Raw genomic sequence first — 24154 nt, 5'->3', positions numbered from 1 at the left:
CTTCAAATCTTAAGCTGAAAATCCAGTGCTGGCAGTTGGAACAGCACAAGGGTTTAGTTTACCAACAAACTAAAGAAAAATAAACAGAGCTGTCTMCTTACAAGACTCTCACTTTCCCCAACACTCACTCCCTTTTTTTTCTAAAGGTACTACACCTGCATTTTAAAATTCTTTTTTTTTTTTTCATTTAGGAAACAAAAAGTATTAATAATTATGTTCTACCATTAAGGAAAAGTCTGAAGCACTCATGAAAAATGAGAGTGCAGCAGAGKCTTTTAAAGAGAATTTTGTAATTTCTGGTTTTCTGTAAGCCCAGTGTTTTGACACAYGACTAGAAGCTTTAGAAATCTGGTGTTTGTTTCAGAAAGTAAWGCATCTTGATGAAGAAACCAAATGTTCTCACTTACAAGCTCCCTTTTGGGAAGGACTGCCAAAGGGAAGGCTTTCCTTTTTGTATTAAAAAAACCTGTCGTAAAAATTTCATTTCAATGATACAGCCTGGAAGAAAAACGCAAAGCTTTGGGAAATATGTGCAGTTCTTCCTGTACACTGAGTTCATCACAAAGCTGACAACCTGCATTTCAGCTCCATCTCTAAACACAATTCAATTAAATCACAACCCAAATGATTTTGATATAAACTACAAAGAACTATTAAAATGGAATTCATTACTAATATATCACCCCCCAAGAAAGCTCTAAAATTTAGTGTTATTCTTTATCATCCTAAGGAATTTATGTATTTTCAAAAGAGCTGATGAAATTACCACTCAGAGGTAATTTAACCTCTCTGCCCTCTCGATGCCAATGAAATCTCGTTTTCTGAAGGACATTATCACTGAGCTAATCTATGCAATAAACCAGTTTAAAACATAGTTTTAATTACATCCAAAAATTATCTTATATAACTTAAGTCTCTGAATTTTCAACGTGATTTTTACACCAAACCAAAACCCTTTTGGCTATTATTTTGTTGGCTCCTTTTACTCCTCTCACTGCATCCACGTGTTGTTTTTTGGGGTAGAGTGAGAGCACAGCCCACTCAGGATGGGGAGTGGCTCTTGCTCAGARGGTTTAATCTGCTTTTTTTAAACTTGAGGTTGCATGGCTGAAGGTCACCAGGGTCACTGCAACACTGCCAGGTGAGCCAAGGTGTGTTTTAGTAAAGAAACAAGGTTTGAAAATCCCCAAATTACATCGCTAAAAACCTGATGATCACACAAGTCTGGAGCTTTCACTTGGAAACGCTGATGATCCCTCTGCAATTTGCATTCGTATCCGACTGCACTGATGCAATTTTAAAACAAACAGCTTGTTCCATAAACCTTTCCTGTTATTCCTCCACATCCACTCTCAGTTTCTGACAGAAGCCACCCCCAGTAACTCTTTACCTTTGGAGGTGACTGCTGCTGTTTGGTGGGGTTGGCCGAGTGCTGATGCCGCAGGGCTCGGGGGATGAACTCGGGAGCCAGAGGGTTCAACACGTAGGTTTTCTTCAACTCCAGAGCTTCCAGCTGAGCTTTGATCTGCTCAAACGTGATGCCATGAAGACTTTCATTCTCGTGGCACAGGGCAATRAACCTTTCCCAGAATTTCCTATGGAAGCAATTTTTACAAAGAGTGAGGTGTTGTTAGAATTAAAACAGATTTAATTTATCTGTGGGATGCTTTTATTCTTTGTGGGTGCTCATTTTACACACCAAGCCATCCAACCTGAACCTGACCCTGCAGCTGAACCCCACAGCACCCCAACCATTTAAAAGGGACACACAGGTCTGTCCATGTGCACCAGATCCCAGCACTGGGTGGGTGCCACATTTCATATCAATGTCACAGACAGCTCCAACTCGGAATTTTTTCCTAGAAAACCAAAAGAAGTGAACTCAATGCTTAAATTTCTGGAATGTGTGTGATTCCAGGCATTTATTGAAGCTCAAATAGTCACAGGAATTACAGAGAGTCTCAGTCCCAGAAGATGTCAAGAGCATTCTCTGAATTTAGGCCGATCATTCAGAGTAACAAATACCAAAGCTCACCCTCAAAACCACTCTAGTGAAACACTTCAGAGGCACATGAAGATTAAGATTTGGGAGTTTCTACAGATTCTTTGAGATCCTCTGGTGGAAAACAAACAAAACCATACATTTTATCACGTGTCAGATTTTTCTGTAACATCCAGAAGTATTTTCGAGCTACAAACAACCATCAGATRACACATGACTTGCTTATGAAAATTCTGTTTCCAACTTTTTAGAGGGTGGAGGGATTATTTAAACCATAAAAGAACATTCCTCCCTGTCTTCTGCTTTCTCATGACACGTCTTTCTACTGCTTTATAAAAAAAAAAAAAAAGCCTTTTTTCTTTGGTTAACATCCACAGCAGGATCTATACAAAAACTTTACACTTRTGATTCCTTTTTAACCTCAAAAGAACTTTTTGGGTGAGGTAAGTGAAGCTTAAAAGATATTTAAATAAGGTCTGAAGATGTCACTTTAAAAAAAACCCAACAAACCTGACTGAGCTGTCTCTTTCAAAAATATCAAGAGTAAAGGTGYGCCTGACTATAACTCCTGCTCGTTCACCCCTCAGTAATAAGGTCTGGCCTAYCAGCAAGCACTGTTCTTTCCCCAAAACCTGTAAAATGAGAGATTGCTGTGYGCTGATTTGAACAGCAGGGTCACATTTTGCTGAGTAGCTGACTTTRTGARAAAGAAGAAAAATYTGTCTTGCAAGGATGCTGTGATGCTACTGATGTAGYTAAGAATTCAAATAGTTTTCCCTAAAAGCCCATTTCTGTTGTGATTTTATAGAGGCAAGAAATGCTCTTTTAAATTTCAGCATGCAAGTTGGCCCTTTTTCTGCATTTTGCTCTAAGGCRAATAGATCTTGCAAGGTTTTAAGTGAGAATTTAAAACCAAAAATTAAATACATCACTGGGAAGCCTTAATGATGGAATTCCCTCTGATTAATCAATTCAGTCACCAAACCTACTGCCAAGTACCACAAATCCACTGAGACTCATCCAGTTTTGCTCAGAGTGCCCYGAGCAGTCTCTCCACACATGGAACACTTGTTCTGGGGTGTAAGAACAGAGAATAAAATCCTGCTGTCTCCATCTGAGAGTTCTCGGGAGTTTAAGGGGGGTGTCTGCCAAAACAGCCCTGTCTAGTCCAGTTGGAGCACACAGCAATGTAATGATCACCCTGGGCACACTTCACAAAGCTCTCCACAACTCTCATCACAGTCTTGACTCATTTTGGCAGGTATTAGAATATTTATAAAATTCAAGTACACTCGAAACTTTTTTGAGGTCTGTTTTTCCTAACGAAATGTCACTTCTTTCAGACTTCTCTACTCCTGTTGTACTAAAAAAGAACCATCTTCCCAGCAGCCTCCCCGAGCCCCTCCAGCACTRTTTTCAAAGAGTGAATGTTCAATTATTCAGCGAAACAAGACAATGGTGTATTAAAGGAAAAGCTCGAGATACATCTTAATAAAGTTTCAGCRCTCCTTGTTTCTTAATTATCTTTTAGTTTTGTAATTTAGAACAGCTCTACGCCTATAAACAGCTGCTGGTCTTCAAAATGCAAACTCAACCYTTAACTGCCAGCATTGTAATTTATTTACCATGCTGACAGGCTGTATTTTGATTTTATTAATTTTTTGCACGCCCTATTTCTGATATTTTGAAGGAGCACTCGGGAGGCACAGGGGCTCTTTCTCATCAGCTCGTTACATAAACCAGCCCAAGCCTAAAAAACCCAGCCAGGTAAAGGGAAAAATGAACTAAACCCACAATTATTATTTCTCTGTCACTGAGATATCAGATTGAAGCCATTTGGAGCAGATCACTGCCTTCATGTACAGCTGCTCCTGATGTGGCCCCAGCAGGGAAGCRGTGAAATTCAGGTTATGTTTCATAAATACAGTAAACAAAGGTTTGAGCTCCATTTGGCTTTTTCAACTCTGATCTTTGAAAACCACATCCCCTTTTAATACAGGAGAAGAAGCACCGCTCAGGAAAAGTAGAACACAACATAGATATAACAACTAACATGTATTTTTAGCTTTATTTTAATAATGYAGTCAGTGCAGTGTTTCCTCTCTTCGAGAATCAGCTGCAGGGTTTATCTCTGATCATTTCAAAATTTCAGCTCCTCCATTGGAAAAAAAACCCTTTGAAGAACAAGGACTTGGAACYCTTAACGTAAGTGTTTACATATCTCAGCAATTTTCACATTTCTTCATTTAGGTGTATAAAATGTAAATTCACTCAAATCTTAACGAGTTTTTTCCCAATGTCATGAAGACCTCTCAAAACATAAATAATGTTTTTCAAGTTTTCTGCCATCCTACGACTGCCATAATATTTAACTTCAAAATGCCATGTTACATCACCATTTTAAACTGAAAATCATGTCTTACTTTTATATAAAATCGTAATAGGTACACAATAAAATCCTAGAAGGAAAAGTGAAGCATGCTGAATTGTTGCTGTAAAGTGAAAATTTGAGCAAACTATAAATGCATGAAAAGACAGTTTAYCAATGGCCAGGTGTAGGTATCTCACACTTTTTCTCTGTTATACTTGAAGACATCCATCATTTTCCTAAATCCACCAGTCACAGATAAAAACATTTTCAAATCCCCTCAGCCCTAATTAACCAAGGAACACAAAGTACCTGCATCTTCCAATGGAACACAAAGCAATAGGATCTCCCACCACAGCTACCAAGGATTGTGCTCTCGTAATGGCAGTGTTGAGAAGTTTGTAATTAGACAGAAAACCRTAATCCAAATCTTCTGTGGAATCCTCCAGCAACTGCTCTTTCCTTTTAATTGGAGTTTGCTTGTGTTTGCACGTGTGCCGTGTTCGTACTGTGCTGAGGAACAAAACTCGGAATTGTTTTCCTAAAATGAAACAAAAAACGYGCGGCTGAGATAATTGCTGCTATTTCTGCTCATCCCCCAACCAGAGCACTTCACTTGCCAGCCAGATTTCACACCTAGATGTTCTGAACTCATAGCTACCCTTCACACAAAGAGCTTTATGCAAGAATAATAAGATTTAAAAATTTTAAAGGACGCACTATAAATAGYATATTCTATTACAAGAGTATTTCCTCTTTAAAAAACTTTTTTCACCTTGGTATTAATCACTCCTGAACTTTCTGAAATGTTAATTGTCTTTACAGCGTTGCCGGTCAGTCAATAACAAATCTTGAATTTATTTATTCTACCTTAAAAAGAAGTTTTTTGATTCATATTTTAAAATTTCTCAAACACATGAATATCCACCATAAAAAACAGAGCGAACCACTCACTGTCACTCAGTCACTTTATCATCTGCCTTTGTTTATTACTGACTAGAAGTGCAACCTAGCAACAGGCTATGCCTACACAAAACCCTTGTTATCAAAGTGACTTCAGGAAGAAACACCTAAATTTTTAGTCTCCTTCTTCTCCAGTTTCTTCCACAGATGGACAAAAAAAAATCAGTAAAATGTTCTGAGGCTGAAGTACATTTGTGTTTGGAACTCTAAAATCCATTGGTTTGTTAAAAACGTTCAAATTATGTTAAGAATTTATCAGTTTCGGCATTTTCAACATCAGTTTCCTGAATTTTTGTGAAAAGTTTTCACAATTTTCACTCAATTTGTGGAAAGTTTTCACAATTTTCACTCAATTTGTGGAAAGTTTTCACAATCATCACTCAATTTATTTTTTAAGGCTGAACTTGATTTTGGGAACAGATAAATCTCGTATCCACGAGTTCATGGTCAGCATTGGAGTAACAGCCGTATCACAGCTCTCCTTTCRCTCCCATCACTTCAGGATAATTTTATTGAATTCTTCCTTCCCTTCCCCACATTTTTCTCTCTCTCTCAGCCCAGCTCTGGGGTGCAGAGCTGCTCCTCACCCTGCACGTTGAGCACTCTCTCCACGCTGACGTCCGACAGGCGTTTCTTGCGCAGCTCGGCGCGGATCCGGAACACCTGATCGGCGTACGGGGTCACCACCCCGATGCTGCCATCGTCCAGCTTGCCCCAGGCCACTGGCCACTTCCTCCTCAGCTCTTCCACACGCTCCACCACCTCAAAAACCTTGCAAGAAAAGCAGGGTGCTTAAAAGTTACGCTCCACCAAGCATCATTCTTTGATATGGAAGGAGAAATTGAACTTTCAGCTCTGAAACACTTACRTGACACGGTGTTACACAAGCAGTGACACTGCTGCATTCTGCAGTGAWACTCTAAAATATCATGTGATAAAACAGTGTATTTACTGTACTTTATTATCCCTTTATCCTGAAGTAAATTTTCCCTCAAAAGTCACTGTTAAAATTATAAACCTTAAAATAACAAACTTCAAAATGACATTAATAATCTTCATTTTCATTCTTAGGTTCTTATGAAAATGTCAAGTGGACTAGGACCCTTCTTGCCATAACTCATTTCTGTCAATAAATGTGCTGCTAAATAGCTATAATTTGATTTTTATTCTGGATTTTATCTATGTCATGGTGGAGTCTGGTAACTTTAGACACAGAATCTGAACACCAGAGCACAATCGTTCCCCATTCCAAAGGACACCATTGGGAGTTTCATTTTATTCATCAACTGCCCGTTCATCTCTGTGAAATCCTACAAAATGTGCTACCTGAGCAAATTAATGTGTAATAAAACCTGAAAAGCTCCTCCTGTGAGGAGACAGCCTCAAAGTAACCTCCTGCCAGAGCAGCTCATTTCAACATAACAGAGGTTCTGCGCTGCAAAAGGCACTTCTGAGGAACTTTAGAGAAGGTTTGTGATTGCTTTTCTTTTTTTTTTCAATTTACATTCAATAAATATTTCTCCAGCTAATTAAAGCATGAGAATTGATGATGCTGTTTTCCTACAGCAGCCCCTTCAAGAAAAAAAAAATCCATTAATCCTTAAAAACACACAAATAGTTTATTTTTGGCAATTTTAGAGGACGTTGAAAATATGGGACTGCTTTTTAAGCAAGACCTAAATATTTTTGTGACATCAATTCTTGCATTTAAAAGCCAGCTCTACTGACAAAGGATATTAGAATAAACTCTGATATCTGTGAAAACCATAGCACAAAAACACTGATCTTTTGTAGGTATTTTGGCAAGATTCTCTGCAAGTCTATAGCTTCTGGGTGTGTATTTGGAATTAACACCACACAGGGAAATTTTAAAATGATGACCAACAAGGGAAAGTGTATTTCCCAGATTAAATCTTAATATAGGCATCAATGAACCACAAGATGCCCCGATGCAAACATCCATTAAGGGTCAAACAGAAAAAATCTCCCTGATCATCTAATTTCAGTTTTTCCTGTTGGTGTTGAAGCAGCCGTTGTCCTTCATTTCTGCCTGTGGCTATTAATGACTCACAGTTTTCAGACAGCTACTTGGCCACTGAAGATATTTTTAGGTCTTTTACAACTTTTTTGAAATGGCAAAGTAATCCAAGTAGATTAATGAGAGCAGTCAGGTGTTCAGGAGCCATTGAAGCTTCTTATTTAAGAAGGGATTTTAACACAGCAACGAATGTTTAACAAGTGCAGCAGAGCAACAACAAACAGGTTTCAAATTGTGCATCTGATGAACCACACCGTGATCACCAAGGGGAAACACAGAGAGGTCTGCAGTGCTTCACAACAAGTTAAAATTCCTCCTAAACTWAAGGAAATTACTGCTATTTATTCGATTTTCTCTCCCTCCCCTAACTGGAAAAAGGCATCTTCCACTACAAAAAGCGTTATCAAGTCAGAAGGTGGGAGGAAGGTGCTGCTGCATGTGTTTGTTTTTATCTTTGATTTTATGGGCTTGGGTTGTTTGGTTCCTTTAAACACAAGGGAAGGAATGAGAATGAAAGTAATTTTTGAAGAACACCAATAAATCTATGTGAAACAAACAGATTGAGAATAAGTTCTCACCTAAAAAMCCTCAGCTGCACATTATCAGTTAGACACTGATCCTAAACATATTAAAGCAAATGTGAAATGTTACTCCAGAGGACTCTTATCTGAGTGGGAACATTTCTACAACAGTCAAAGAAACCGAAGTTTTACTTCAAATTGCAGTTACTCTCAGTTGCTAAGATACATCTATCAGAATGYCACATAAATTATCAGCAAAGACATCCTGAAGAATGAGCCTGGGAGAATGATATGTGGTTTATAATTTGCAAAGAAAAAAAGAAGGTAAATCAGYGGAAATGTTTACTACAATCACAATTTTCATTACATCATGTTTAGCAAACTCCACGTTCCCCTCTCCTCGTAGAGGACAATTTATGTCTTCCACCCACATTGAGCATAAACCAGTAAATTTTGGGCGCAGCTTTAAGAAAACAACCCACAATAAAAGCAAAGAAGAGTTACCTCTGCATTATTGTAAAAAGCTGTACTGTTTTTTTCTTGCACATCTTCTCCACGTGCTGTGAAGAAAGTCAAAGGGTAGAAATCTTTGTGTGCTGGCTGCTTTCCACTCGCCATCAATTTGCCTTCATAGAAAAGTTCGGATGTGTAACTGCAACGAGGCAAAACAGGGTAAAATGTGGAGTCTACACATAAGCTCACTGATAAAATATGCAAATCTCCCTGATGAAATATGCAACCACCAAATAGTTCATAAGGAAAACAGAACCACTGATTACTATTCAGCATCTTCAAATGATTTCTCTGAACTGATATTTCTCTACTACAGACACAGCAGAAGGCACTAAAAATATGCTTTTSCAACATTTTTTCTACAAAGGCTGTTTTTGCTTCTCATCTAAAGCTCGACAGAGTTATGAACATTCTCACTGATGTTTCACTCAGAAGTTCTGGTGGCTGGAAACCGGGCAAAAAGAACACTTGCTGTCTGGCACTGGTTATTCCCCAGGCTGGACAATGAGCTTGCTCATGTCAGTGAAGAGTTATTGAACTCGGAAGATAAATTTACTACAGATTTCGTGTGCATTGAGCAGGCCGAGCGTTCAGCTGTCAACCGAACTTTTCTTCTGGGACTTCTACTGCAGGCTGATGTGTGCTGCTGRAGACCAGAAACAAAACCAGAACAAAGTTCCTCTGCTGGCAGCAGCCATTCCAGCAGCTGGCTGACTGCGAAAGAAATGAGGCAAGAATGGCTTTGTGGTGAAAAGGTGGAGGGAGAAACGCAACCTGAAGGGAATGAGGGGAAAAGGCAGCAAGGAGAGAGTGAAGGCTGCTGTAAATCCTGTGTGCTGCTGCACAGTGGAGCTAAATCAATGCACTGGATTCCAATAATTAGTGAATTTTGGTCTCATCCAACTTCTCAGTGCTCGGCCTCCAGCCTTAATGCTGTTTGGAAATCACTCAGAGGCTGCAGTAGCCTGACATGCACAGCCAAAAAGCAGGAGGCTGTGCCCTTGGTGGCTCCAAGTTCTTCCAGGATTCTATTGCAGTTCAGGATAGGAACAGCTGCCTATGAAAAAGCCAAGTTACCTGTCTGCTCCCAAATCACCCTCAAAGCACTTCAGACTGCCCTGACCTGAACCAGCTCACCCTGGACAACCCTGAAGAGTTTGGACTCCTCTGTGGGCTGGGTTGAAGCAGTCAGCCCATAGCTGCCAGGGGGMAAAACTAACCATTCCTTCTGCAAATTAACTTTAGTAATGAGATCTCATTAAACAACAAAACTTTGCTGTATGGGCTGTTCTGTCCAATTACAGCTCCAAAGTCAGGCTGAACTAATGGCTCGTTCTTTCCTCAATTTCTCAAGGTGTCTCCACTTCAGTGAGGTAGAGGTGATTAACGAGCTCTTCATCTTCCTCCACTTCTGCCCTAAGTGTCACGGTGCCATTTGTCAGTGGAAATTCCACATTACAGAAACAAGGAGACTTGAGCCATCTCCTAAAGGACCACCACGAGAGTGCTCAGCTGCTTTCACCACCCACAGCAACCCTTCCCCCTGGAACTGGGCACAYTGCACTTTCATCAGAGAGCAAAACAGTGGCATTTCTGCATCCTCATCTCAGTGTTCAACACTTTCTTGGAATTCCCTGTCTGAACTCCAACCACTGAAGTGAATTTTTACAATCTTTCTGAGGCAAATGACATGGAAGTGATCTCTAAAGAAAAGCTGATATGATCCCTTCCTTTACAGAAGTTCTCTCATTTCAAACTCAGATGTTCTCTCATTTCAAAYTCAGATGTTCTCTCATTTCAAACTCAGAAACTTAAGAAATGTGTACAAAATTTAGCAGCACTCAGCCTATAATTACAAAGTCCATGAAGCGAAGACAGATCAAGCTATGTAAGAAAATATTTCACATTCTCACTTTTGATTCCCTAGAGCACTTAAATATTTCTGCTTTTGCTTTGAACACAGTGATAACCTAATTAGTATGACTGGATACCAACATCATATTCCTCAGTACATATTTGAGCCAGGATTTAAACTTTAGCATTTTTCCCCATGATTGCACTTATTCTTTCCAGCACAGCTCATGGATGAGCTCATTACACTGGCAGCCATTAGTTTATCATAGCATAAAAATGCAAACCCACTGATTAATTTGTCTTGAAAGAAGTAATARAAGATGTCAACAGTAAAGAAACATGCTCAAAATTTGACCTATTTTTTTCCGTCCACAGTTGCACATCCATATGTTCCTTATGTTGTCCACAGCTTACCATTCCAAGATAATCCATTCCAATAAATCTAAAATTCTGAAATGGTTCAAAGAAGCACAGAGCCTACATGACAAAYTGCATGGGGGTTAAAAAGGAAAAGTTGGCTCTTCTTTGGTTTAGGATGCAAGTCTTGCAGCCAAAACTGAATGAGGAGTCTGTCCCCCAGACCAAATTACAACAAAAAAATTACTAATTAACTTTGAACCAACTAAGATTTCAARACACAACCACTGGAGCTGTGCTGGGCTCTTTTGTTCACTCACAGCAGTCGGAAGGAGCACATGATGCAGTGAAAAAGTTCACACCTACTTGATGATTGCTTCATGGGAGCGATAGTTCTCACACAGCAGGATCCTGCAGGGGAATTCTGCAGGGTAGTGCTCATAGAGCCGGTCGAGCAAGGAAACGTGAAGGTTTCTCTCCCTGGCAAATTCACTGTAGACAAAAGGACTGAGCTGTAATAGACACACACATACAAAGAAAATGTAACTAAATATGTGGACTTGCAATTCCATGCTCCCAACAGAGGTATTTTGCATCAAACCCAAAATGAAACCTTTCTTTTGCTGTACGTGCAAGACAAACCATGGCTATTCCACAGAAATACTCATTCCTACCAGAAAAGTGACAAAAGACCAGCATGATCYTAAAGGAACAATAAAATATCCAATAACTATGCAAAGAGCCCTTATATCTAACACTCCAAACTGTGTTTAGAATGACTTTACACCATTATTCCGACAATCACTTTTACAATTACYACCACAAATAGCACAGATCAGAAAATAAAGACATTTTACCACAACTTAAAAAGTTAAATAGAATGCTGTTGAATAAACAAAACCCAATGACCTATTTACTGTTACACKAAACTCCTACTGGGCTTGTTTAACAATAAAACCACCATCTATTACAGCAGGAAAAACAGAACCAAAGATGATGAAAAGAAGAATATTAAAATACAATTTCCAGGCGTAGAAATGAAGCCAATCTATTCTGTCATTCTGAACTCACATGATTCGGACTCTGACTGTCACTTCAGCTAAATCTTAAGATTTGAAATGTAAATATTGGACACCWGATAGAGGATCTTCTGTAAGACCCTGAGCTATAGAACAGCCTGAGACACACAAGCTCAGTCAAGACTTCATCCACCCAGCTGGGCTGATGAGATCAAGCCTCAAATAAGAATTCCAACCCCCTGAAAAGCACTTTTGAGATCAGTATTTAAAAAGCACCATCCCAGTCCCTGGCATTCCTGGYATCAGCATTTGAAATGATCCAGTAGTATGAAATCACAGGTGGCAACACCATTCTAAGTTTACTGTACCAAACATCCACTCTACTGCTGCTGTGAGATGGGRAGAGAATTAAAGGCAAATCTATAAAAACAAATAAATCTGGCCTAAATCAATAAAGCAAGTAGAGCTGACTTTTCCAAGCATGCTTTCTTGTGCCTACAGGCTGCAAAGTGACAGACATAATCAGTGTTTTGAACTCTCCAAACCAAGCAGCTCCCAGGCACTTTGCAAAAACATAAAAGCACTGGCTAGTTTCAGTTCCCCATTTCTCCCATGCTCAAATCCTCACCAGATCATGATGAATAATAATTTTTAATAATTTTAATTTTTATTAGAAATTAAAATTTAAAGCGGTCTAAATCCTAATTCTCCATCTTCTTGAATTATTTTTAAAAATCAACAGGGAATACCAGTTATAAACCCTTGACTGTAAAAAAATCCCCATATCTCAGTCAAACAACATCCCTGGAATTCTATTCCTTGGTTTCCCCATTTCTTATATGATTTGGTGCAGATAAATACATAAATACAAATATTATATATGTGCACTTCATACTCAAAAACTCCATAGCTCTTACCTGCATGTGGTCTCCAGCCAAGACAATTCTTGTGTTTTTATTAGCTAATGCCAGAGGCATAATAGTTTCACACTCCATAGCTTGAGCAGCTTCATCTAACAGAATGTGTGTAAAAAAMCCTGTAAAACAGAGGCAGCAGCAAATAAATGAAACTTGAAATATAAAATGAACACTGATAACAAGAAATAGAACTTATTCTGTATTCTGATAGTAACCAAAAGTAGAATAAAAAAAACAAGTGTGGCTTACACAAATTAATTTCTAGCACCTACTGAGAACCACAMAAACAATTTCCAAACCCACCAAGTGACCAAGAGTGGTCACCTGGCTGCCAGTGACACTGGAGCCCCCATGTTTGCCAGATCTTGTGATGAACATGAAATCAAACACATTTTATCTGAGCCCTCCTTGCACCAAGAGGAAATGTCTCTTGGCAAACCATCCCTCAAGAGGTTTCTCAAATCTGAAAATCATTTCATCACCATGAGATCTGAAGAGCTTTGGGCAATGATAATGACAAGGAATTCCTCATTGAGTCCTACTGACTATGTTATACACTGAATTTCCCATTAAAATTGCACACATACCTGAGCACTTTGATGGTTATGGGCTTAAAGGAATGTCAGGGGGGAAAAAAGGAACAGAAGTTGAAGGAAAATTTCAATTCAATCTTATGATAATACTGGACCAAAGGTTTGGTGGGTGGGTGGGAATCTATGCACTGCAGAACATGCAYTTGAAAAAAAACTTGGCCACTGTAGTTATATTTTATGAAATCGAAATTCACGATATGTATAGAAAATAAGGGGTTTTATACATTGATATCTGTGATATATTAAGGTTCAAAACTAAGTATTAGAGGACTTATACCATCCAATTAAGATTACATACAGAAAAATGTAGCAATTTTCTCTGGAAAGTATGAATTTCATACAGCTGCACACACATTGCTATGGCATGACTGTACACWGCTCGCTGCCAAACAAAGCAGTTATTTCTATCTAAAGACCCGAAAATATTTACCATAAATTCCATATTAGTCTTCTCTGTTGCAACAAATGCTTCAGTGTAGCCATAAAACAACAACCCTAACAACTTAGGTAAAGAAAATCCACGTTCTCCCCAAAAGCAGATGGATTTAATTTGGAGATCAGGAAAATAATAAACCCTAAGCCAGCCTCTGCCCCAAAAAATCAGTCTAATATGTTTCAGTTTAGAAAACAACCCTAAATGTATCATGTTAACAAAGACAGGGCTTGTATGTGTGGGAGTTGTTTGCAAAGCTAAACAATTCACAAAACAAGGGAAAAGAGCTCCCTGTGTATTTATGCTTACATGCTCCACTGAGTAATGACCTTAATGAGCATAATATTCAAAGTCAGACTCTCAAACAGAATTTTCCCTCTTGGATCTCAGAAACACCAGATCATAGATAGCACCACTTCTTTATTTATTTTTTTTAAGGGAAAAAAAAAAGAATAAGCAAAAGGTTAATTAGAATGCCAGCAGTTAACAGCTTTGTAAGAAACATTTATTCATAAACAAACAAAAGAGCATTTTAAGATTATCATTGTTTATTTTTGAACAGTTCCAAGAATTGGGGAAGGGACCAACACTGGTAAGAGGAAGATATTTCTCTGGGCACATTTCTGGTTTAGAAATGACCTTACCTGGTTCKAGATCCAGCTGACATAGATATTGTGATGTATTTAAAGTAACAACYACTACTCGCTGCTTAAGAATGTCTTCTTTCTGTGGCATCTGGAAGGTGGAATGTGTGCTTGAAATCAAACAGTACTGATGCACGACTGGGTGAACAGTTTTTACCCAGCGATTTCGGAAATATACCCTGAAAAAATAAAATGGGGCTTATTTTTCATGAGGTTTGAACACGGCCACAGACTAGTATTTCAAATATTTCACATATTGATATTCTGTTTTCTGGTAAACTAATACCATCTTCAAGAAATAAATATTACAGCTATGCAGAATTATTTGCTAAAATGTCTCGGATTCACCTTCTACTATTGCAGTGCAGTATTACATACACAAACAGTTCGAAATCTTTTCACATACAGGAATCTGTAAATTCTTCAAATTTCTGTTCTGTGACYCTTACATCAATGCCTATTCCACTTTGAACTTACAACAAATTTATTTTAAAGAAATATTTCCTGATCTGAAATGTAACTATAGCCCAGAGTATGGAACTGAGCGYTCTGCACATCTCACCCACTGCAGCTGATATATGAAATATATGATATATATGAAATATATTGAAATCCTGTTCTTCCTTTCACACTTCTCATGTGTTGTCTGCGTTCTAAGAACCAAACATGAGGTGTTTTCATCTTTTTATCATACAGGGCCATAATTCCACTGGAGAAAAGAATGAGAGAACAGCGCCAGAAGTTTGGCTGGAGTCTAAAATATCAGAAAATTGACTGGACTTCAAACATCCTTCCACGACACATCAGGACATTTTAACCACCATCCCATGGGGTCAGGGATGAATTTTTCTCAGGAAGGGATGACGTTACAGCCTGTATGAGAACACAAAGGCTGTGCCTCAAAAAAGAGAGCACAAGTGACTCCACAGGGGTGAACAGAGCTGGGGACAGGTGCCTTGGGACACCTCTACCACATGTTCCTCAACACTATCATCTCTATCATGAGCAATAAATCTAAAGTAGAACCTTTAAACTACAAGGAATTATTATCCAAAGAAACTTTGGAATTAAACTTCTTTTAAATTTATTTCCAAAGCAAATGAAGATGAAATTAATTAAATTATTACAGTTCTAAATATAGGATTTAGTGCCGTTTGGTTTATCTATTCATTATTTAATTTCTCCTGCACTCATAGTTCAACTCCCAAATTATTAATAAAGTGTTTGGAAAAGTGTAATTATGCACCTAATTGCAAAACATGATTGCACTGGCTGGACTCTGGATATCACACGTCCACCCACGTCTGAAAATTACAGCTGAGCTCCATGTAACGTGAGAGAAACGAGCACTGGGATTAGAATAAATACGGGTTGTGAAGAYACAATGTCCATTTTGGACAAAGAGAAATGCAAAGGCACTTCAGGATCCTGAATGAGTTTTGCTTTGACAACACAACCAACCCAAATCCACACTTGGAGACCAAAGGTAACTCCAGGTAAAGCTGGGTTCAGTGCAGCAGCAACCCCCATACTCCTGAGTCATTCCTAGAACAAGAGGCTTCTAATGCTCTCCCCATGTATTTATTTCTTATCAGCTCTCAAACTGAGGGTTTTTTTATTTGATAAAYTGTTATTACAGCAATGTAACAGCACCAAGTCAAGGCTACAACAAGGGACTGTGATAACCCTGCTCCACTTATCCCAGCTTTTTTATCCCCAGCTTTTGTGTGCTTCACTTTTCCAACCTTAACTGAGGTAAAACCTCCCCAGCAYCTCACAGGAGGACTGTGAGCATTACTGAGTTTATTGGGAGTTTATGTTTGTAAAGCACTTTGAGATTCTTGGATGAAAGGTGCTATTGAAATGCAAAATATTATGGTTATTAGACATTATTATACCATGCACTGTCTTTTATTACAAAAATTCAACTGTGGGTGACTCACAGATTGGCTGACAGCATTTCAAACTGCATTGCTGCTTACCCATTAATTTCTTTTATTTTGATGTGAGATCAAAAAGGTATCCCAGAGCTATTATTCACCACTRGCATAAAAACACCTGACAGATGTGACTACTTGGAAAATGTCATGATAGAAGTTAAACCTCACTGAACAAGGACTTTCTTTCTCAGGTGCAACTGGGGCCAATAAAATCGCCTACAATTTCATTCTCAAGTGTTTTTTCCTCAAAGTTGGAAGAACCAGTTACAAAAATGGGGTTTTCTAGCTTAACACAAATCATAACATTTCACCCTGTAATGCGCCCTYAACTTTGGATTAAAGAAAAGACTAAACTTCTAAAATGTTCACACCTACATGAGCAGAGTCCCTGAACACTCATTAGAACCTACAACATGTTTTATTCTTATTTGGGTACAAAACAGGCAAAAGCTGCAGCCCCAGAACCCAAACCCAGGCACAGCTCACGAGAGAGATTTTCCCCCATCACATCCCTCACATTGAGACTTTAATTCTGGACTGACAGCCAGAAAAAACATGATTAGGAATAAATAAAAATACTAAATACATAGATAAAGGCTGTATCAACCTCTTTCCTTTTCCCTTAGTATTCCATACAAAACYAGTATATGGAAACAACTAAATCTGAAATATGCAAGTAAAATAATATTAAATTAATATTAACACCTCAACCCCTGCCCATAAACATAGAGAGGAATGGCTGTTATCTGCCAGAGTTTTTAGGAGAGGCTGATAATCTGAACTCTCCTGCTACAGTTCTCTCCCACCTCCAGAAGGTTCTAGCAGCTGATGGAGACAGGCACATCCACAGAGAAGAATATACAAATTAGAAGCCAATTACTCCCTCTCACAGCTCTGACTCACCCTCTAAAGGTGCCTGGCTGCTCCAGCACACTAAAAATCAAGTGTCTCCCCATCAAACAGAAGCCCTTAATCGAGGTTCTCTCCTCCCAACTGCAGCTTGGGGTTGGGTTTCGTTCCTTCAGAATCATTTCTGCATTCATTTCCATAAGGATATGAAACTGTTTCAGTGTCAAGTTTCTCCAGTCAAAAGAGAGGTTTTGGAGTGTGCCCCTAATACAGTTGACTCATCTAATCAAAGCCAGGGGCACAGCTTTTTTCTGGGTAATAATTTGTTTATGGGCATCARGACTATGAGAATGTGGCCTTCAGGCTGCACTGGTATTTCATTTAGGTGCAGAACTGGGATTTAACATAAATTCTCCGTGTTCATTCTGACTTCGCATTTTCCAAAGGGCATAGGGAGTTATTTTATTAAGTAAAAATACAAATTTATAACACGGTATTTAAACCAAAAACCCCACAAACTCTACTCTTCAAACTTCCATGTCACATCACTGACAGGATAATTTATTTAGCGTACATGTTACCCACAGAAATATCTACACAGTTTTCAGTACAAAATGTTAAATAATTTATCTTTCCTTCTTTAAAAACATAAATATTATAAAATATTATGCTGCTCCCCAATAAGCCAACTCATCACTTGCAGAGTAAATAAGGGRTGAAATCCACAGCAAAGTGTTCAGTTATTTAGAAACACAACAAACTCTGCAAGCAGCACATCCACCTTCAATAATTAACTGCTTCCACTCCACTTGATGTTCCTTTAAAATCCTGCAAGAGGCTCAGATCACCCAGTTTAATCTAACAGCAGTGATTTTAATATGAAAATACATCTTGACAACAGTCAATAAGGGAGGTACATCCATAATTAATTTTGAGCTGGGAGTCTCATAAAACTCCAGCTTTTGATTCAGAAAAATTGACCTTTAACTCCTGCCATGGCAGGTTAATGCATTTTGTGCCCAAACAACAATTATATGTCAGATTTTTTATTTTAATCACCCATACTTGTGGATCCATTAACATAAATGCACAACTCCAGAGGTGCCTCCACTCTCTAAAAGTAACTTTTTATAGAGATATCCTGACTATTTGAACAGCAGCACTTTCTGAAGACTTCACAACAAATACTACAATAATTAGACTGAAATTCAAACATTCAGTGACTTTTAAATTATGTGCTATGATCTTCTTGGCAAGTATGTGCRTAAATTTTAACCACAAGAAAAATGTCATTTTTGCTTATGTACGTTTTGCMTACTATGTCTGGGACTGGATTCTTGAAAAGAGCATATAAAACAAAGTAGCAAAAGCCTGGCAACAATAAAACTGTATTTAACTTAAATTCCTTGCTCTGTGAAATCAGACTTCAATATTCCCAAAAGTGTGGATTACACACATTTTTTCCCTCCAGAAAATTAAGACACCACAACRTTTTTCATCACAAAGTGCTTTACAAATCACCTTCAGACAATCTGGGTTAAAAAAGAAACAGATCAAAGGTATCTTTTCAAAAATACTCTTCCTTTTTTTTTGGCCAGATGTCTGTAAAATGTCACACAGCAACTAAAGCCAACAGAGCTCAGASAATTTACACCTGTTGCAAATATAGCCCTTGCACATAAATTCATTGGCTTTAGTGACATTGCATAAAATATAAGTCCAGGATGGCTTTTAATAGCTCACAAGTAAACACAGAGTCGTTTTCTTAGTAATAGTATAAACTCACCCACTGGCATTCAGAAAACGATGCCCATAATTTAAAATATATATATACACCAAGTTAGCAGCACAATGTATACATTGTGATTGCTGAGCACAACGTTCCCAGGAACAGATTTATGCCCATAAATAAATCCTCCTTAACCATTTCTATGCTAGTTTACCCTCCTTGCTCTCAAGTTTCCATTTCTTTTTTTTTTCCCTTTACTCATTTCCCCCAAACACCCACGGAAAGTACATTTCAACACACACACAATCACTTCAAACTGACTTATTAGAAGAGGCCAAACTATTCTCACATGATTCTCTAAATAAGTAGCTCCTATGACATCAATTTTTTTCTCCAAGAAGCCAGGTGGGGAGCCCCAGTTTCCAAATTAGCCTTGTAAAYGCAAGTCAAAATGTTCAGAAATTAAAACACAATTTTATTTTATCATAGTAGCTTTTAGAGGAGCATATCAAAAGCCTGCTCATTAGGAAAGACACATTTATCAATAGAATAATAAAAGCTTAAAAAAGGATGTCTTTATTTGCTTTTAACAAATGACCCAAAATTACATTACAATATTTCACATTCCTTTTAAGCTGTTTTTTAAAAGCACTGCTGGTAATGCCAATATGCTTTAATCTTTTAAAATTCTTTAACCTTTTTTATAGACACCTTTTCTTAAGAATAATATTTTATAGATACATAATAAGCCTTAAAAAATACCTGAGAGGTCTTGCCTGGGGATTGCCTGCTTCTACATATGGATGTAAATAATCCTTTATGTAGAGATCAGCAGCACTATTAGAATGGGTGCAAATGAGAATCCTGCTGGAATAAATGGATGCAAATAAAAAAGCAATGAAGAAACAGAAAACAATTCAAAGCAGTAGAATACAAAAAAAAGGAAACAGTGGCCATCTTCCTGCACATTTCTCTTCATGAAACTGCTCACTGACCTACTGCACTTCCCATGATTCAGCACTTAAGTCAAACCCTTCCGTTGTCAAAAGATTTAAAGCCCAAACTGTTTTCCAATAATTATTTTGTAATTATTAATCAAGACTTGGTTTTAAAGAACAGCTTTTGTTATCTACCCCACTGCAAAACTTCCCATGCCAGGCAAATCACAGCCATCCTACACAACTTCCATCTTCATCAGTTTTGTTCTAAATGGCAAATACAGGCTGAGATCACAAAATTACTTTATCATTTCCCAAACAATGACGGATGGCTTGGGTTTGTTTGTTTCTAAGCTGGATGGAAATTCAATATTTCCACTTTTGACTTGAATTTGAACAAAAAATCCCATCCTGTCTGCTAAGGGGGTGCTGCTGTGTATTCAGTGCCGCTCTCACCTGGTGTCCTGCTGCTGGAGGATGTGCTTGACTGCCTGAGCCAGAGTGAAGGTTTTTCCTGTCCCATAGGGACCGATGATAAGAACAGGAGGCAGTTGTATGGACAGCGGGGTGGTGATAGCCAGAACAGCCTCTTTCTGCTTCGCGTTGAGTCGAGGGTCCAACTGCTCATCCCATTGTCTGTGCAAAACCAGGCCACAGAGTTAGAAACAGAAGCTCTCACAATCCACTGCCAGGCAGAAATTAAATGAGGGAAGATTTTGCAAGTGTTAAAGAAATTTAAGAGCCTTTCCAGAGCTGCTCTGTGGATTGTGTCACAAATCAACAAATCCAGCAAAACTATCACATGCTTCAATCATAAAAATTTGGTTTTTGCAATAAATCAGTTGTGGGAGGATTTTTTCAACCTATTCTGAATTTATATCAGCTCGCCTAACAACAATTCACCTGCAAATAAAGGTGAAGATATTTTACATCTTGTAAAAGAATATACTGCACCATCCCCTAATAACAAAAGCAAGTAAACATACAATGATTTCCTACTATTACCAAGCACAATAATAGCTGTATTAATTATGTTTCTTCCCTGCAGCATTTGCATTGTCAACTTTAAAAGTCAACAGTTATACAACCCCAGGGCCTGGCAGAACTCATCGACAATCAAATTTTAAAACTACTGGCTACCAATTAACTACAAACTTCCCTTTCCTTTTTTTTTAAGATCACTAAGACACATACCTCTAATGGGAAAGCAGTCTAAAAAAAGGATTTTTGCTGCAAGCAGCCAGTGATGCCAGCACTGGTAGGAAGATGCTTTCAGAAAATTCCAATGAGCAGAAGAGGTTAAAGATTTCTAGACAGAGTTTTTAATATTCCCACTGACAGATTTAAAAGGAGACATGCATAGTAAAAAACACCTGTCACTGCTGCACATATGGCCATACTTTAGTAATGTGATCTGCTCTGGTACAAGCACCACACTTCTTACAGACTGGGAAAGTTTCTGCTCAGTAGTAGTTAGCAACAGGGAGTAAGATCAAGAGGGAACTGACTGAATTCCTGACTTTTAAGATGCCTGTGAACAACAAGCTGGCAAGGGACTAAGAAGCACTGGAAAGGAAGGGACATAAAACGAAAATGGAACAAAAATAGGAAGACAGTTTGGAGTTAGTCTGATCCTTAAGGAAGGACAAATGAAGCCACCAGATGGAACTGACTTAAACTGAACTACAACCATTACATTTATTATTGATGGAAAAAAAAAAAAAAAAAAACCAACGTATCAACTACAACTGATATGTACATAGAAGATAAAAACTTCTATCCCACTTGACTTACCTCCTTTTTATAAAATCACTGCTTACTTCCAAACTATTCTTCCACACTATTTCCTTGYAAGATTCACTCAAAACCTAATTAAGTCAGTGAGCAGATTGTCCCTGACCTCCATTAGCTTTGTGGTGCAGCTCTSTACAGAACCCATTCCCTTCATTCTCTCTGTACTGTCACAGCTCTGATGCACACAGTGAAATCACCCCACCCAGAACACTGATCCCACCCTTTTATTTATGTTCTTCCTACACTTCCAGGGACAAGCTACAATTTTTCCAGTCATTTTTACTCTACAATAGCTCACTGTCTTAAGTTTCTGACAGATCACTTTCCTTTTCATCCCTGGGCTGTCTCCTGATTTGTCCTGCATGACAATCCCACTCCTAATTCTCACCTTTAAGACCCCACAGGACTCGTCCCAGGCTGCACAGAGGATCAGTTCCACATTCCTCTCATTTCCCTGATCTCCAGGCACAGAAATCTCATTCCTCTCTCACCAAGAGCAAGAGCACTGCCCATATTCCCTGAGCCACAGCTTCACATTTCTCTTCCCTCAGCTTCCCCTTCCAGACAAACTATTTCCACTGCATCAGCCTCAAGTTTCTTTAGAAGTATTTATATAACACAGGGGTTTATAATTTCATATAGGGGTTTATAATTTCATATAGGGGTTTATAATTTCATAAAGGAAACTGTGAGACATGTATAGAAAGAATCTTTGGGCTGCTTGCAAGCACAGGGCTGGTCCTTCAAGAGTCACTCCCACCCTTTCCCATAACCACAGCCTTGGGATAAGTCCAAATCTGGGCTCATTGCAGCTCAGGAAGTTCAAATGGATCAGCCCTTGCAAACAGGGCTTGGCACACCTGGGATCCACCTGGAATTGGCACTTCCATGCCTAGGAAGGATGATGTTTGCAGGGCAGGATGGCAGCACAGTAATTCACAGCAGCAGGGCTGTTTCCTGCAGCCACAGGAGAACTGTGATGYCTCCAAGCCCCGAGTTCAGCCCCAGGGAAAAGCACTCAGTAGGTTTGGCCCTTGGAGGATCACTGCTCTTGTTTTATTCAGCACAGTTTCACTCCTGCTCTGAACCCCCTCTCCATTAATGAGAAGTTTCCCATTCCAGGACAGATTTCAGCCATCTGCTCTGACAAATTCACCACACAATCCTTGTTTGGTATGAAAGCATTTGTGTTCGTGTACCTGTTGGGACTCCAGGGGATGGTGGGAGTCATGCTGACATCTGGAAACAAAATGCTGTTGTCCTTAATCCTGTCCAAAGCATAATGCATTTCACAGAGGGGTAAGCGGTTCAACTGGAACTGGAGTTCGACCTGCACAACAACACAATGAACAAAAGGTGAACAAAAAGGATTCATTTAGAAAATGCTCATTTGGCTTTGCTGTACATGATGTATTTTTTATCTTCCTGCAAACCACTGGCTCTCAGGAGAAAACAGCAAGTAGCATTAAGTCCAAAGATCTGTGATAAAATTAACTCTTTTTTTTTAAATAAAAGATAAATACAGCATTTTCTCTAATTTAATTTTGTTGTTTAACTTTAAAGATTAGATTCTGCTGCATTTTCAGAAAAAAAAAAAAGAAAGGGAAAGCATTCTTGGAATAATTTTTTTAAATACAAAAAAGACTTCTGGAATATACTGTTGTCCTACTACTCCTTCCTCTGCCCACATGGCCCCTTCCCACCACAGGGATCACACTTATGCACCAGTGAAGTTTACTACTTGCAGATCAGTAAAGTTTACTGCTTGCAGATCATCTCCTTCAAAAGGATTTGTAAATTAGCATTTCCTTTTTCCTCCTCTTAGTTCAGCATTACAGTGCTCATATCATTATGGAGCATGTAAAATCAACACTACCTTTGCTGTAAATAAACAATGTTTGCTTGTATCCCTGCAGAGTGTAGCCATTAACTTTCCATCTCTGGCAGATATGAAGACATTAAATATTCATCTTGACTATCACATTTTACAGCAAGATGTACAACCATAAGTCTGAAGACAAGGGCAGCAACAAATCTGACAACGTTAAGCGTGGAGCTCACTGAGGTGTTTGTAACTGCTAGGAAAACCTTTTTTAAATAGGACACACAAACATTTAAGATTTTTTTTTTCCCCACCGTGCAGTTTGTAGCACCCAATCCCTGCTGTGAATGGTTGGCACTGACAGGAGTGACAGAACAGCTCATTCTGCCCCAGGGGCACCTCAAGCTCTTTCCCAAACTCTGTCCTACCCATCCCTACTCAGGGCTGATCTGTCCCCAAATCTCATCCTGCAAGTGTCTGGGAAAGGCTGCCACTCAAATGGCAACAGTCCCAAATCRTGGTTTGATCTGTCTGGGGGAAAAATCTTTGCCCAGACAGACCCAAAGCTGGCAAAAGACCACACAATGTAACGAGGATGATTTAAATGCAGAAAAACTGTGATGCTCATCTGGGGRACATTTTAACAGCCCCTTCTGGGAGTCCAAGCAAGGTGCCTGGCATTAAACACCCCCTATTATCCACCTGCATTCACCACTTTCTTAACAGCTTGTGATTTGTTTTGTTTTGAATGCTGCTTGGATGGAATCAAATCGTTCTATTTGCTGTTGTAGAGTACTGGATGAGACCATCTGGGAAGGRAAGACRTGKAACCTCCTTTAATGCACTTTCCACRAGCAGAA

The 24154-nt window shown here is 38.8% G+C and overlaps 1 protein-coding gene across 1 annotated transcript in view; it reads right to left on the bottom strand.

The window, feature by feature from the left end:
• The window catches only part of HELZ (helicase with zinc finger), an 80854-nt gene that overhangs the window by 19430 nt on the left and 37270 nt on the right, over nt 1-24154 (bottom strand). The window contains exons 13-22 of the mRNA XM_057368892.1: nt 22672-22802; nt 20135-20314; nt 19503-19607; nt 14223-14401; nt 12553-12671; nt 10983-11128; nt 8397-8544; nt 5921-6104; nt 4683-4911; nt 1391-1595 (exon numbers count right to left, since the gene is read on the bottom strand). Coding sequence (XP_057224875.1) covers nt 1391-1595; nt 4683-4911; nt 5921-6104; nt 8397-8544; nt 10983-11128; nt 12553-12671; nt 14223-14401; nt 19503-19607; nt 20135-20314; nt 22672-22802 — 1626 coding nt within the window. The remainder of the gene's footprint in view (nt 1-1390; nt 1596-4682; nt 4912-5920; nt 6105-8396; nt 8545-10982; nt 11129-12552; nt 12672-14222; nt 14402-19502; nt 19608-20134; nt 20315-22671; nt 22803-24154) is intronic.

Source organism: Malurus melanocephalus, unplaced genomic scaffold (assembly GCF_030028575.1).
Source record: "Malurus melanocephalus ecotype Western Australia unplaced genomic scaffold, MMel_1.1 scaffold_98, whole genome shotgun sequence".
Lineage (NCBI taxonomy): Eukaryota > Metazoa > Chordata > Aves > Passeriformes > Maluridae > Malurus > Malurus melanocephalus.
Note: the sequence above shows the minus strand (reverse complement) of the source record. Positions and strands in the feature narration are given on the sequence as shown.